The 14,877-nt window shown below is 38.1% G+C and overlaps 1 protein-coding gene across 1 annotated transcript in view; it reads right to left on the bottom strand.

Annotated features, from left to right (window-relative positions):
• The window catches only part of LOC104073220 (septin-10-like), a gene marked incomplete at its 5' end in the record, with an annotated part of 20,896 nt that extends 12,015 nt beyond the window's left edge, over positions 1 to 8,881 (bottom strand). Inside the window, 4 exons of the mRNA XM_009572917.1 lie at positions 1,338 to 1,499; positions 6,086 to 6,272; positions 7,783 to 7,978; positions 8,764 to 8,881. Coding sequence (XP_009571212.1) covers positions 1,338 to 1,499; positions 6,086 to 6,272; positions 7,783 to 7,978; positions 8,764 to 8,881 — 663 coding nt within the window. The remainder of the gene's footprint in view (positions 1 to 1,337; positions 1,500 to 6,085; positions 6,273 to 7,782; positions 7,979 to 8,763) is intronic.
• Between the last annotated feature and the right edge of the window lie 5,996 nt (positions 8,882 to 14,877).

Here is a 14,877-nt window from a genome sequence, read left to right as displayed (position 1 = left end):
TGAGTGTGCTGCCAATTCAGAGGAACCTCGACAGGCTGGAGAAATGGGCCAACAGGAATCTCATGAAGTTCAAACGAGAGCAATGCCAAGTCCTGCACGTCAGGAGGAGTAACCCCATGCTCCAGCACATGCTGGTGGCCGACTGTCTGGAAAGGCACTCTGCAGAAAAAGACGTGGGGTTCCTGGTGGACAACAGGTTGGACCTGATGCAGCAGGTTTGTCCCAGTGGCAAAGGCGGCCAACTACATCCTGAGCTGCATTAGGAAGAGTACCAGCAGTAAATAGAAAGCCACTCTAGAACACATCCATCTGATTTGCATTCAGCCAGAGTTCATATCTCCAGTAACAGTCATGAGACGATCACAGGTTTGAACACAAGGTATGCTTACTGCTGGGGGCCCGGCCAAATGGCCACAAATACAGTCTGGGTACTGACTGTCTGTGTGCCGACCCACAACAACTGACCAAATAAAAAGAAAATGCCGTTAACTGGAAAATAATTCACTAGCAGAGCATGAAAGGGCTAAGTACCAGACCACCTCCTTTCTCCACAGCAGAAGGACCTGTTACTGAATGGCAGCCTGCACATCCTCACTCCCTAGCACAAGTGACAGAGGTTGGGACTGCAAAGCCATGCGCTCCAGCATGCCGGCTCCTCCTCCCTACTTTCAAACCCCAGTACATGCATCTACAAACATATGCATATAAACAGCAAATACAGACAGAGTGCTCAAAGCAAAGACATCTAGCTTCACAAGCTTAGTTGAAGTTGGCAGATACTCCTGGAAGCATCTGAAAGGACAGTAGTAAAAAAGCCAGAATTGTATCTGACTTTTTAATCCCCAGAGAAAATTTGTCCTAATTTCAAATGAAAGTACTAGATAAAAGGAAAAAGCAGATGGAAGACTTGCTATCATAAAGACCAGAGAAAACTGGAGGAACGAGGCACATGAATATCTTCCCTAACAGATGTAAGGTAGTATTTGCTCACAAAAAGAGCAAAGCCAATCTGTCCCTCTATGTTAGTAATTATATATTAATTATGCAGAAATCAGAAAAAGTATTTATGAGTGAGAACCTCTTTTCCATTGCTGAGCCAGAAAAGAAAAAGCCTCCTAAAACAAGTAGTATCAGCAGCAGAGGGACAGGAAGATTTGCAAGTAGGAAAAAAAAAAACCCAAACATACGAGCTTTTTAAGGAGAGAGAAAAATAAATAAACAAACTTGTTACATACAAACCTACAGGCCTCAAGATAACAGTGAAAGAACAAGCATGAATTGGCATTAGAGAGTGATGCTTTAGTACTGAAATATCAATGTTTTTATCATTTACTTACATTCATGATGGTATTAATATTAGAAACGGTTTCATCATCAGTTGGAAACTGGTATATCTGGATGCCATTACTAACTAATTCACTCATGATTTTGTTCTTGAACTTCTGTAGTTCGGTTTTAGAAATGCTGTCTGCTTTGCCTATAATTGGTATAATGTTCACCTATTAATGATACAAATTACATGAAATGTGTAAGACTTCAATTTTGAGGTGACATCTTTTATAAATTAAATTGTTTGGTGTTTAAAACTTCCCTGGAAAAGTCCAAACTTTTCCATCAATTGATATCAAAGCTTCACAAACCATGAAAAATACATTCACTAGCATCATTTAACAAAATAACAACAGATTATTTAATATTCTCCCTTAAAATTAATTGATTCTGAGAAAAGAACAAGGAAGGAGGTCTCATACAGTGAAGTACTCAAAAGAATAGCAACGCCTACTTATCAACTAAATGACATTAAGTATTTATCTCTCTGCTAAAAAAATAGATTGTTTTAGTCTGTAGCATCAGGGGACATGGTTCAGGTGTTAAATGAAAGTTGACAGTTTAAATACACAAAGAAAAGGAAGCTGGCTACCAAGCCCTGCCTACTCCTGAGCCTCTTCCTTGGGTTCCTTTCAGCTACAACAACATCTTTTTCACTTCACCACTGCAGCAAAGAGTTCCTTAAGTATCTGCTGGGAGCAGAGGAATGACAAAGACTGAAGAATCTTGCTTACCTGTCTTTACACTAATTATTCAGAACTCAAAATTCAGTTCTACTAAGGTAAACTATCCTATTTCCTGAAATAGTTATGACTGTAACTTAGGAAGTTATTAGATGCCAATTTTTTGTTAAAAATACTATCACCACTCCCAAAATATGCATTTTTCAGAACTACATACAAAGAATTAATGCCAATGTCCAAATATTTTGGAAGAACAATACAAATAATTCTTCCAGATTTCAGAAGACGAGAGTTTTACAGAGTTCCTCGATCATAGATGCAAAAAACAAGGAAAAAAAAAAAAAGAAAAAACCCTGCACACATTCTTTTCATTCTTCTGAATATTCTGTCTGAATGGAAATGTCTAAGTATGGAATCTCAAGAATGGATTCAAAATGGATGTTTTTGAAATAAGTCTTCTGTCGTAAGGAAAATGTCCAAATGAAAAAAAAGCATGCCAACTCCAAAGTATGACTTCTAAGATTACCTGATGATAGTCCTTAATTGTGTAGCATACAAAACTTAAGCACGTATAGGGTAAAATACCTAAAAACAAATAAAATGCTAGAATATTTTTTTTTATGACTGAGTTAATTTAGGATTGTATAAACAATCTATTACAGTTAGGAGTAATTCACAGCTTCAATCAAATTAGCTGAGGGACATCAATTTAGGTTTTCTATCATACAGCTTTAAGAATGGATGGAACACCGAGTCCTCAGAATTAAATTAACCTTTCCTCTGTCTTTTCAACATGAAAGTTTTTCAAGCTCTCGTTAGTTAGGAGAGAATTTCTTAGATAATGAATAGCAGAGAAAGACTACTGAGGAGACCAGTAACAAAAGAAAAGCAAAACAGCCAGAAACTGTGATTACAGCTATCAACATTGATGTTAAATCACAACCATTGTATTAAAATTTAAAAGCAATGCTACTCCGGCTTTAGATAAGCAATTAAAAAAAAAAAGTTATCCTTCCTTAATCTGTTAAACAAAATTAATTTCTGCTTGCAGCATCTAAGGTTTACTTGAAAACTAGTATCTCAGTACTTTCATCCAAGAATAACATTAATTGAAAGTACACATTTGTACTAACATGAGACTTAAATTGTATTGATTTGGACCACATGTAGATGTGCCCCAAGTCCCACTGCTCCCTCCTATGCCTACCACTCACTCGGAAACCAACAGACTCCCTTCCAGCCTCTTCCCCACCTACGGCTCCCAACAACTACAAAACTGAATTTTGCTACAAAGCTATAGGCCATTAATATAGAATAACTTTAACCCCACATAAAAAGTTTACAATTGCAATAAAACCGACGGTCCTGCCTTTCCCCTTGCCTGCAGCTGCACATTGCCAGGTAGAACTCAAATCTGTGCAACTGTCCAAGGAGACACTACTTTTCAGCTTGATCAGTTCCCTAACCAAGCAAAAATCTTTAGCTTTCAATCTAAATCAGTTCCCTCATCCAGGGAACTGGCTGCCCAAAACACTTAAGCATGCACAATGGGAAGAAGCAGTTGAGACCGCCTCATTCAATAGCAATGCAAATGACCATATAAAGTCAGCAGGATAAACGTTATCCATGCATACTACTTCCCTGTTTGCTAGCACCAAATTCAGCCTTCTGATCACCCTTCTGCCTGAAATGCAGTGTTGCTTCCCCCTCCTCCCCCAATTCAAAAACATGCTATTTCTCTAAACTAAGATTTTTCGTGTAACACCTTACATTAATGTCAAAACATCTGTTGCCCCTTTATGCTACAGAGAAGGAAAAAAAATACATATACTTGAAATTATTACTGATTGATATCTTGTAGGCTGATTTAAATGTATCTCTATGAAGCAATACAAAAATTTCCAAAGATTTTTTTCAAAGGGAAAAAAAAAACCCTAAACTCAAACCCTGCAAGGTACACTCATGTCACTTCCTGACTTAACAGTAATCTGTATATAATTCTGCAAGAATTACTTAAAAATGCAGATGTATTAGTTGAATAATCACTATTCCCAGGAAGAAAGCATGCAGAAGAAGATTCCTTAATCTGTGAATGAAACCTGGCTGGTCTGTAGTGATTCAGTCCTAAGCAAAAACTACAGGACTTTACAATGTCTAAAAGCTAGAGGCCAAATTCTAGTCATCCAATTTATAAGCAATAGAGAAAAATTAATTGCCCACAGATATGTCTGTTTTTTTCTCCCAGGATTATGGAGTATAGGATGACCGTATCCTATTCCAAGAATCCTCTTTATCTCTGAGCTGTGTAATCTGGTCTTGTTTTGCACCAAGCAGACCGTAACAAAAGCATAACAGTGCACGCTGTGGTGGATTTAGGAAGAAACTGAAGATAACTTTTGACATAGATTTATACACTCAATGTATGCACGCTGCTGTACCACCTTCTCTTTATGGAATCCTGCACTCAGCGAACGCGCCCAGGGACTTCCACATCCTGGGAAGGATTTCTGAATTGCCACTAGGAGAAAATGCAGTACTAAAAGCATCACAAGCATGTTCCACAATGAGATGGAAACCAAACTACAGTTAAAGTATATACCTTTTTCTTTGTGTATACTTGTATTTCTGTAGTAAGATCAGAAAGTAGAATCCATTGCAAAGGGATAAAACAACAAAGTTACATGCTGTTCACCTTCTCTCTGAGTCAAACCAGAACCAAAAATATTTAGAGTAGGTGGCTAGAAGCTAAAATCCCCCAAAGCAGAATTACTTTTGTTTTATCCTGATGGAAAAATATTTTCTCGGGATGCTGGGACTCATGAATCTATTTCCTTTTCTTTTGGAAGAAACACTGTTTTAAAGGAGTTCAGTAAAGAGAGGACACAACCTAGAAACTAAGTATTTTTGTGGTTTAACACAACCTCCAACTTCAAAACTCAGAGTAGAACAATATGCTCCATCAAACCGTCCCATTTTCTAGTATCACAGCTCTTTAGCTATCAGTGCGTATTACAGAGTATTTTCATAAACATTTTAGTCTGGCGTAAACCAACACCATAGCAGAACGAAGTGACGCTGCTCTCCCCTACCTTTGTCCCACCATACCTCCGCCCCACTTGCTCTGTGCTATTGAGAAAGTTCAAAATGCAAAATATATCTGCAAACAAAATTACAAAAATACCAAATGTGCTCATCAATCACAAATGTGGAATAGACAGCTGATTTGATCCTTCTTATCTTGAAGAAACATCTCATGAACAAGAAAATGCAGAAAGAAAATTTAGCAGGACAGGCTCTAGTAAAGCACAAAGAAAGGACTAGAGGAACCAAAAATGCATTTCAGTTTTCAAATTTCTCAAAATTTCAACAAATTAAACCCAAATGATGTAAGGTTTCTTAAAATGGGTTAAACACTTAGCTTCATCCACTTCACATAGCCCCATTACCGGAGGAAAGTTAAGAATTTAGAAAGTGCAAGTAATCACACTAGAAGCTGCTATTTTAAAGCTTTCAAAACAAATCAAGCTGTGATGTTTAAAACACTAATGCAAGCCTATCCTAGAAAAAGCCATGCTGGCACGGTGTTCTGCTCATGGCACTTGCCTCTTCAGTTTTCTGTAACTAAGATCTTCACAATGCTGCAAAGCTTTTTATATGCCAACTTTCCAGCAGTCCCAAAACTTGATAGTGAACTACAAACAAGCTTAATTAGAAATACTACAGCACTCATGGAGGATACCCTATCCAATCACAATAAGATGTTAACAGTTTGTTAAAAGTAAAGTTGGCATGGTTCTAACTTTTTTTACTTTTTTTTTAAACCTTGTTGTGCCTCTTTTTTCAATGTTCTTGCCGGATGTCTCTCTCTCTTTTTTTGATTTGTGAATAAACAGATGATGAACTGCAAGCTACTTGCAGAACCAATTTATTCTGAACTTCAGGTATACCAACACCAAAAAACATCCCAAAACCAAACACACAGATATAGAACTGAAAGGTGGTAGAGGATCTAAAAGCGGCAAGATGCTTCAGAAAACAAGACAAATTCTTAGAACTCTATTTCAAAGTCTTACCTTGCTGTCTAGGCTTTTCATGGTTAACAAATCTAGGGTTTTTAGGGAATGGCCTGTAGGTGAAATGAAATAGAGGCAGACATGGATGCGAGTATCATGGTAGCTAAATAAAGAACGTTTAATTTTCAGTTCTTCCTGGAGATAGGCTTCAAATTGTGCATCTATATAATCCACTATTGGCTGATAGCTGCAAGAAATAAAATTTAACAACCAGAGATTAGCTACTCCTAAACAGAGCCAGACTAAGAAAGGAATTCCTCTTGTATTGTTTTGTGGATTTTTGCTTTACATGTCAAAAGGCTGCTCAAGTATCTACCCAGTACAGCAGAAAATTAAAGGTACAGAGTAACCTTAATTTCTGAAAGACTACTCAAAAAAGAATTGTGCATCTAATACAGATAAAACATCTCCTAGCTACTATTAGTGAAAAAAGCTACATAAAGTTAGTTGTGATTATAACCGATCTTCCCAAGTGATGTTTTATAAATTTTTGCAATCAAGCTGTGCAACTGCAGAACTCTTAGATACAAGGAAGATACAAGAAACTCTTAGATACAATACAAGAAAAGAAAGAACATGCAATTACCAGTACCAAGAAATAGGACCTCCTTTATCTTCTGAAGATGAAGTACTGTACATGAGAGAGCTCTTAAACAATAGACAAAAATTGAAAAGGAGGAACGTAAGAGAAGAATGTAAATCTGATTTGTAGTAAGTACAGTTTAAGTATACTTTATCCTACTCAAAACCAGGTTATAATTTGCTTTCTAAAAGATAGTGTTGCTACATGTACAAGCAGCGTGCCATTACATTTCTGCTGCTACACTAAGTTTATAAACTAGATCAAATTCTATCAAAATTCAGAAGTAGTTGTTACACACAAAATTAAAAGAAGAATTAAAAGGCAGGTCCTATACCACACATCAAAACCTCTAATATCTATACTAGTATCTGCTTGCATCTCATTCATCCAAGTCACTAGCAGTAGCTATTTTCCAGTCACATCATAAGCCATAGCTTTCATGATAATCTTAATGTGACTCTCTAACCTTCATTTATAATTACCACCATTTAGACACTCATATAGCACAAAGGATTGCTAAAATTCTTTACAGTTAAGGTGAAAGAAACAAAACCTGCTGAGAGACAGTTCAATATTTGAAAATCTTCATTAATAAAAGCAGAGACTCAAAAAAAGTTCTGAAAGACACTAGCGTGGTACCTCTACACCTTCTGATTAAGCTGTCCAACATAAAAAACAGGCCTTCAGTAAGCCACATGATGTTCCTTACAGTTTAAGATCTTCAATATGTTCCAACCAAATTGTTAAAAACCCTATAGATCTAATCTATATAATCTACAGTACCTTACAACCTGTTTGGTTGTTTAAAAGGTCTCCTGTTGACCTTCTTCCTGCTTTCCTCCACCCCAAAAAAAACTCTAGTCACCATTGCACATTTTATTTACATACATTTATAAAAGATTGTATCATAAAAAAAGGGGCAGAGTTCATCTGATTTCTCAAATAATTTCCTAGACGAGAAGAAAAACATGTTTACTTTGGTGCACAGAGAAAACAGTTAACCAAATATTTGGAACATATGTAAGACAAGTATTTACTACAAAGCCCAAAGAAAAATCACCTTGCAATTGAAGACCAAAACTTCTGCATACCATAGCAACAAGAGGGCACTTACCTATCTTCTTTGTTTATCTGGTCACCAAATCCCACTGTATTTACAATGGTCAGCTTCAAAAGAACATTACTTTCCTGGAGTTCATAAGTCTGGGCTCTGAGTCGTACACTTGGCAGAAAATGCGTTGATACAGGGTCATCAAAATTGGTATTAAACAAACTGTTTATCAAGGTTGATTTCCCACTTCCAGTTTCCCCTAAAGTTCAACAGAAGGGTTGGGGAAGACACTTTGCATCAAATAAATACCTACTAACATCAAATAAACTAACTACACGTCAAATAAATACCTACTAAGCATAGAAAGTGTTATCACAGCAACTCGACAAATTTACACAAAAACTTGTCAGATGATTTATCCCAGCAAAATGGTTGCCTGCATTCCTTTTTCATAATGAGCACTAAGTATCTTTTAGTTAATTTTTTCATCCTACAGATAAGAGTGAGTTACCTGCTAATGAGTAATAAGCAGAAGAGCCTCTTGACACTGTGGTTTCTTTAAAAGTGTGAACTAATTTCCTAGAGATTTTAAAAAGTTATGTAACTAGCTGTGAAACCACGGGGTTCAACACAGGCTTTTTACGAATAAGGGCAAAAATACTAGCACAAACATTTGATAAGTATAGAAATACTTCAGTAGCACCACCCTAGAATTGTAGGATTTTTTGATCTGAAGCTCTTTGTTACAGTAAAAATAGCGTGCAGCCCAGTTTACTCAAAAGAATCCAAGAAGTTGCCCATAAATCAATAAATGCTTGGCATCCATTTTCAACATTTTTGGTCTTCATATTGTTTATGAAAATGCTATATATAAAAATAAAGGATGGATACAAATAAGCAAAGCTGGGGGAAGGGGTGGAATTATAGTTCATGCTTAACATTAAAGAAAGTTTAATATTGCAACTGGATTTAAATTTCAGTCACTTCTTAAGGACTTCTTAAGGGTATACTACTAAAGCCTTAAACCACCCAGATACTACTCACCAATGCAAAGAATATTGAAGCAGAAGCCCTGCTTGATGGATTTTTTAACCAGTTGATCAGGTAAACTACCAAAACCAACATGCCCGGACAAGGATAAGGTTCGATAGCCATCATTTTGCTACAGAAAAATAATTTAAAAATATGTTAGTGAAGTGAGTTGCAAAGCAATTAGCAATGGCAACAAAGGAACTTTTAGAGTAAGCTAGACCTCATTTCTTATGATTTACATGAAATCAAGAAAAGCAAAAGTCTGAAAAAAGATCTGTCAAATCAACTTTATTCCATGATTTGAGAAAACATTCAAATTTACTTTACAGAACTATTTGCAGGCTGAAAGTGAAGTCCACGTTTTGCAAAAAAAACCCCAAAAAACCATGAAACATGAACAAAATAAAGCAGACAAGTACAACTGAAAATGTAAACTGAAAACTGTAGTCAGAAAATAGATCACAGTTGGTTTGCTCTTAGAAATGAAGAAAAAAAAATTAAAACCAATTTAATAGGCAGAATTCAAAATAGAGACCATAATCACAGGAAGGTGTATGTTATCAATCAGAACTCATTCTGAGTAGCTGGAACTGAAATTGTTATTTATGGAAAATCATACATTATCTACACACCAGAACTCTAAGAGATAATATTATATATATGATTAGAAATGTCTACAGGTGCACATTCTTTTTCAAACGTCAGCTAGCAATCTAGCATCATGACATCAAGGAAATGAGCATACTAAAAATGCATAAGATTAAAAGAAGATATCTTGGTTCATACAAATGAACTGTATTTTTAAACAAACATTCCATATCAAAAGTGTAAACAGTGACAGGTCCATGCTATTCTTTCTCTTACATTTGCAATCCACATGCCATTACTGCTTCCTGGGAACATGTATATAGCTAATGGTAGGAAAATTTTTATTTAACACTTACAAGCCCATAAAAGTGCCACCTTTTATAACAGGTATGCATAGCAAGTTTCAGAATTCTGGTAGCTAAAAGGATATGGACATTCCTCACAGCACCCTCTGGCCAGAGTTTACTTGATTATGGTATATATGAGGAGATTTCTGGTAGCACACACATGCAAAAAATACCCCGCAACACTACATTAATAGCAAAATTTTAAAAGCTAGAGACAGAAAGATGCAGAATCTATTTCTATTTTAAAAACACATTTACTTTTTTTAGGGATTTTAGCTGCTATTAAACTGCTCAGACAATTGTCCTAAGACACAACAGAGTCTGCAGGAATCAGCTTCACCAAAATGCTGCAATAAAAGCTCTTAATTTAGACTACAAAACTTTCAAGAAATACTGTGCAGCTCAACTTGAGACAGTCTCAGTCACGCTGATTTAGAAGCCGACATTCTTGCATGTTTATACTTCTGTTCTCCATGCAACAAACGTTACAGGACTGAGAGCTACTGTTCTCATTTGGAGACTCGCCTCCCTCCACCTTCTTTACGGAAGAATCACTTTGTGAACTTGTGCCATCTGACATCAGTTGGAGCATTCTCTTAAGAGAAAAGCAATAGCCTACATTATTCCTCCTGAAATTTTCCAAGGGCATCACATGTCTCTCCCTCAATGCCAGCACCTCATACAGCTTCATTCTGCTATGGTCTAACAAATACGCAGAGAAATTAAATCCACAAAACTGACCACGTGATGCCTGCATTCTTACTACTTTTCAAACAAGTAATACGTCATCCACTTGAAAAACAAGTTACTACCGTATCACCAGGTTAGAAAAATGGTGACAACTCAAAAATTAAGAAATGTAAATCATGCTGAAAGCAATTAAGTCACCATACTAGCCAGTCTTTTCAAATTAGTATCCGTTGGAGGGAGCAGCTAAATTATGCTTGAAGACAACATCTCATCCAGTTTTATTTAGTGAATAACTCAAAGCTTGTAATCTGAATGCTACGAGAGCTGTAATATTCCCGTACATACTTCCTGTTTCTCACTGCTTTCTCAGAAATCATACTGTCATCAAAATAGCACACAATATAGATCGCTTGAGATGGTCCAAATAATTTTTTTCCCTCCCCTCCTTTTTAAAGGGTTGGTAGCATAGCTTTCACAGAACTGCATCTGGATTTCTGCAAATTCAATTAATCAGTTATATTGGTTTATATAAAGCCTTTTTGCCCATTAAAAACAGCATGCAAAGAAAAATCACTGCCTGAGACAAAAGTAACATTTAAAAATTGGTTTTTTTCTTTCAGAAACAAACAAAAAAATTAGTTATCTTTTAAATTTGCCACCTATTACAGGCTAAAACTGCACAGCACTGGGCCATTCCACAGCAAAAGCTGGGTCTCAGACTACATGCATCTCTCTGCATAAGCCTCCTGCAGAACCAGACTTGCAATCCAGGCAAATAACTAGCTTGCCACTCGGCTTGTAAAGATGACTGGAATTTGCCCTCCAAAGCTTGAGGAAAAAAAGTAATGGACGTTCGGGTGCAGAGGCAGGAGGCGAGGGTCCTGCCAGGCCCAGGTGGCTACGTAGGCTGCGCCCAGGCCCTCAGAAAGATACCTGGGCATCAGCCGTGAGGGCAGATGACGACACATTAACGTGCCCACGGACAATCCAAACACGACTCTTTCACAGCCCTGAGTTTTCCACTATCATGAACAGGTGGGGACATTCATTAAACCAAAATACCTATTTTAATCTTCCAATAACAAATTGCATTACTCTCTTACAGTCAATTACTTTCCTAATAACCAAAGTTACATTTAATCTAGTAAATATCAATGCTGCTATTGTCTCCTAATACATGAGGTAAGTAGGAAACTAAAGAGATTTTGGAAGCGAGTAGAAAAATACTTTCCATTTTTGGGAAGTCAAAATCTAAAATTTAGACGTGTGGTGTAGGCATGCATACCATTGACATCTCTCGATGCCGATATGTGCGTGAGAGAGAGACAGAGAACAGATGGGACGAGCAGAGGGAACAGAAAGGAAACCTTGGCGAAAGAACACAGAAGAGAATAGAAAATACAGGAGGATGAGGTAGGAAAAATACAAAGAAAGAAAAGTCCATGACGATGCAGAGTAAGAAAGGAGATACATTAAAAATTACATTGATTTAATACATCAGTCTATTCTATAAAATAAAAAGCAACACACAGGCGTCAAGTATGGAACAAAACATTCCCCAAAAAAGGCGTGTAGGAAGAAAAAAGTATCAGCCAAAAGACAATTCGATGAAAACTCATTTGACAATTTCGCTCACAGTTACTATGCAATTTATTCAGTATGGCAGAAACAGTAGACAACTTTTAGGGATTGGTCCAAACATCAGAAGCCCAGGATTCTTCCCCCATCTCTTTCAAATGACTTTTTACATGGCATTCTGATGCACCAACTATTTTCCTTTTCTAGCCCACTTCAACACACAATGCAGCTGAAGTTGCCTTAAACCATATGTCGCCACAAGTTTTCCTTCATACATGTATATATGGAGAGATCTTAGAAAGAAACTTAAAAAAAAAAAAGTGACATTTTTGCCCTATGTTTCTGTCTGAAGAAATCTGAGGCAGGACAGAATCTTCCTGAATGCCTTGAAATCACCCAGGATGGGCAGAGGAAAAAGTGACAGCCTTGTATGTACAGAACAGGGGGCACAATGTGCAGGTTGCTTCTAAAGACAACTTCTGGACTATATTTTGAGGTATTTAGGAAAAAAAAACAAGCAGAGACACTTTGCTAGTTTTCCAGTTGTGATGAGGTGATTTCACAGACAGCAGCGTATTCACTTTGTAAATGCCACCAAGGCCTCTCTTCACCAACAGGTGTTTAAATAACTTGACAATCTAGCACATGTAGTACCTGTTACTCAGTTGTTGCCTATGGACAGATGTGGCAAGAGGCAGCAGGTGGGGAATCAAGACTTGACGACAGAAAAGAAACCAGTTCCTCACAGCCATGTGCCTGGAAAAGGATGGTGACAACAGTGCTGGTTCAGACGGGACTGATCAGCTACTGCTACACAGAAGGAGAAAGCATTCGGTTTTGGGGTCCGCACAGAAAGGCCTCTCTTGACCTGTGTGTTTTTAAGGAAGGAAAAACAAAGAAGCTGAAATCTGGCGCCGCACTCTGAGATGACCTTGACACGGAAAAATACTCACACTGGTATCGGTACTGATATCAGAACTGCGGTCACTTTTGGAAGATCTGCACCTCTTTGGCTGTTCTGGCTCAGCTGTGCCTGTTGCAGCTTTAGCACTGTGCTTCCTGAAGAGCAAGTCAGTCGTCTTCACCCTCGACCACATCAGCCCCTTGTTGTTGATGTTCCTTGTCCGAATGAGAAAGCAATGCTGGTCTTGGATGTGAGAAGAGTGGCTGCTATTGGAAAGCCTCTTTGACTGTACCAAGGAATTTTTTTCTTCCTTCTTTTTAATTAATCAATGATGAGCACTGTATGCTGTTGTACGGCGGCAATGGCTGCCAGAACTTTCCCAGAAGTCAAATTTTCAAAAATCAGAAGTACTAAATACTTGCACCTCAGACTTTGTGCAGTCTGACTGTAAACAGATTTATAGAAGAAGGTCAGACTGCATTCTGAGAGTGATTTTACATTTCTTTTGCAAAACAACTGAAAACAAAATCTTTCCCAGAACGTAGTAAGAAACACTTTTACAATTATACAGCATGTGTTAAACTAGGAAATATTATTTGATGTCAATATAAATATATATCATTACATTTACATCATTTACATCATTTACATTTATAAACCTAATACAAAATCACCCTCCTCCATTACAGAACTATGTTATACCTCTGTTTTTACAGTATTCTCTGTAAAGCTTTCCACGTACATGCTTCTCTCTCTTCCCCTACCAAATCTATCCGCTTAACGGACCCTCAATCCCTCTCTCACTCTGCTGATTTAGTGCATCTCTCCACACTCTTCACACAAACATTAATCAGCAAAATTATTTTGTATTGTTTCTCATACTTCGGTTCTTTTCTTTCCACATTTTTCCAGTCTCCTGTAAGAGCCAGGCTGTGAAATACTGACTCTCCACCTCACTATATAGACCTAGTATTATGTATGAAGAGAGAAAGCTTATATAAAGTTAAGGGATTGCACTACATTATACAGCGACTCTGAGGGATTTGTACAGGTCTGAAAGAGATGTGTGTGAAATGGAGCTCTCTGGGCGGGAGCCCCGACAGAAAGCAAGCTATGCTCAACAGTTAAGTTGTGAGCGAGCGGGGGAACATGAATGAAGCCCTTTCACTCTCGGTCAGAGGTTGGCCAGGACGTGGTTGGGTTCTGTGATGGCTCTGACAATGGTCCCACAAATAACTCTTTCAGTACCCGAACGCAAAGCAGCCCTTCTTCCTTCTCGTGTGCCCGCTCCCACGCCGTTCCCTCCGGTGTCCCATCGAGAAGCAGAGCAAGACACTGCCCCGGATGACAATCACTCCAAGAAAAGAAAACCTCAAAAGAGTAACCGTTGTTTTCCATTTTTTCAGTTCACAGGGCAGCTCCACACGCAGCTCCACTGGCGTAACTGAGGTGTAGAAGCACGGTGGCAGGAATGAGCCAAGAATCACCATAGACATGTACTTCATCTACCTTCCCGCTACCAGAAAATGCAAAAGCAGCTAACTACACAGCCAGGGTGGAGGGTTTTTCCCCATATTCCACTCCATGTTGTTTCTAGAACCCTTCTGTGCTTTGCACTGCTGAGATGTAAAACACGGCAGAAAACTCAAGTAATAAATGAATCGCTTCATTTTATGTTCAAAAACGGAACTAATGCTCCAGCACTAATGTGCGGATGGCTTCAATGTCTTCAAAGCATAAAACTGACAGCTTTGCCATTATGCATAAGAAAAGTATTTCTTCAATAGCCAACATTCAACTTATTACTCGAAACATGCGATAGGCCATGGGAGCTCTAAGAAGGGCGACACCTGAAAACGAGGTCCTTTAACAACAAGTTTTTCAAAAGCCTGGCAACTTCGGGAACTAAACGGCATGCGGAGGCTTTATGTCGCCCGCTAACCTGGGCCCCGCACGCCCTCCTGGGCCCCGCACCGAGGCAGCCTTCACCACCGCCGCCCCGCCGGCGGCTCCAGGGGG

Source organism: Fulmarus glacialis, unplaced genomic scaffold, assembly GCF_000690835.1.
Source record: "Fulmarus glacialis isolate BGI_N327 unplaced genomic scaffold, ASM69083v1 scaffold11182, whole genome shotgun sequence".
Classification (NCBI taxonomy): domain Eukaryota; kingdom Metazoa; phylum Chordata; class Aves; order Procellariiformes; family Procellariidae; genus Fulmarus; species Fulmarus glacialis.
This window is presented reverse-complemented; position numbering and strand designations above follow the sequence as displayed.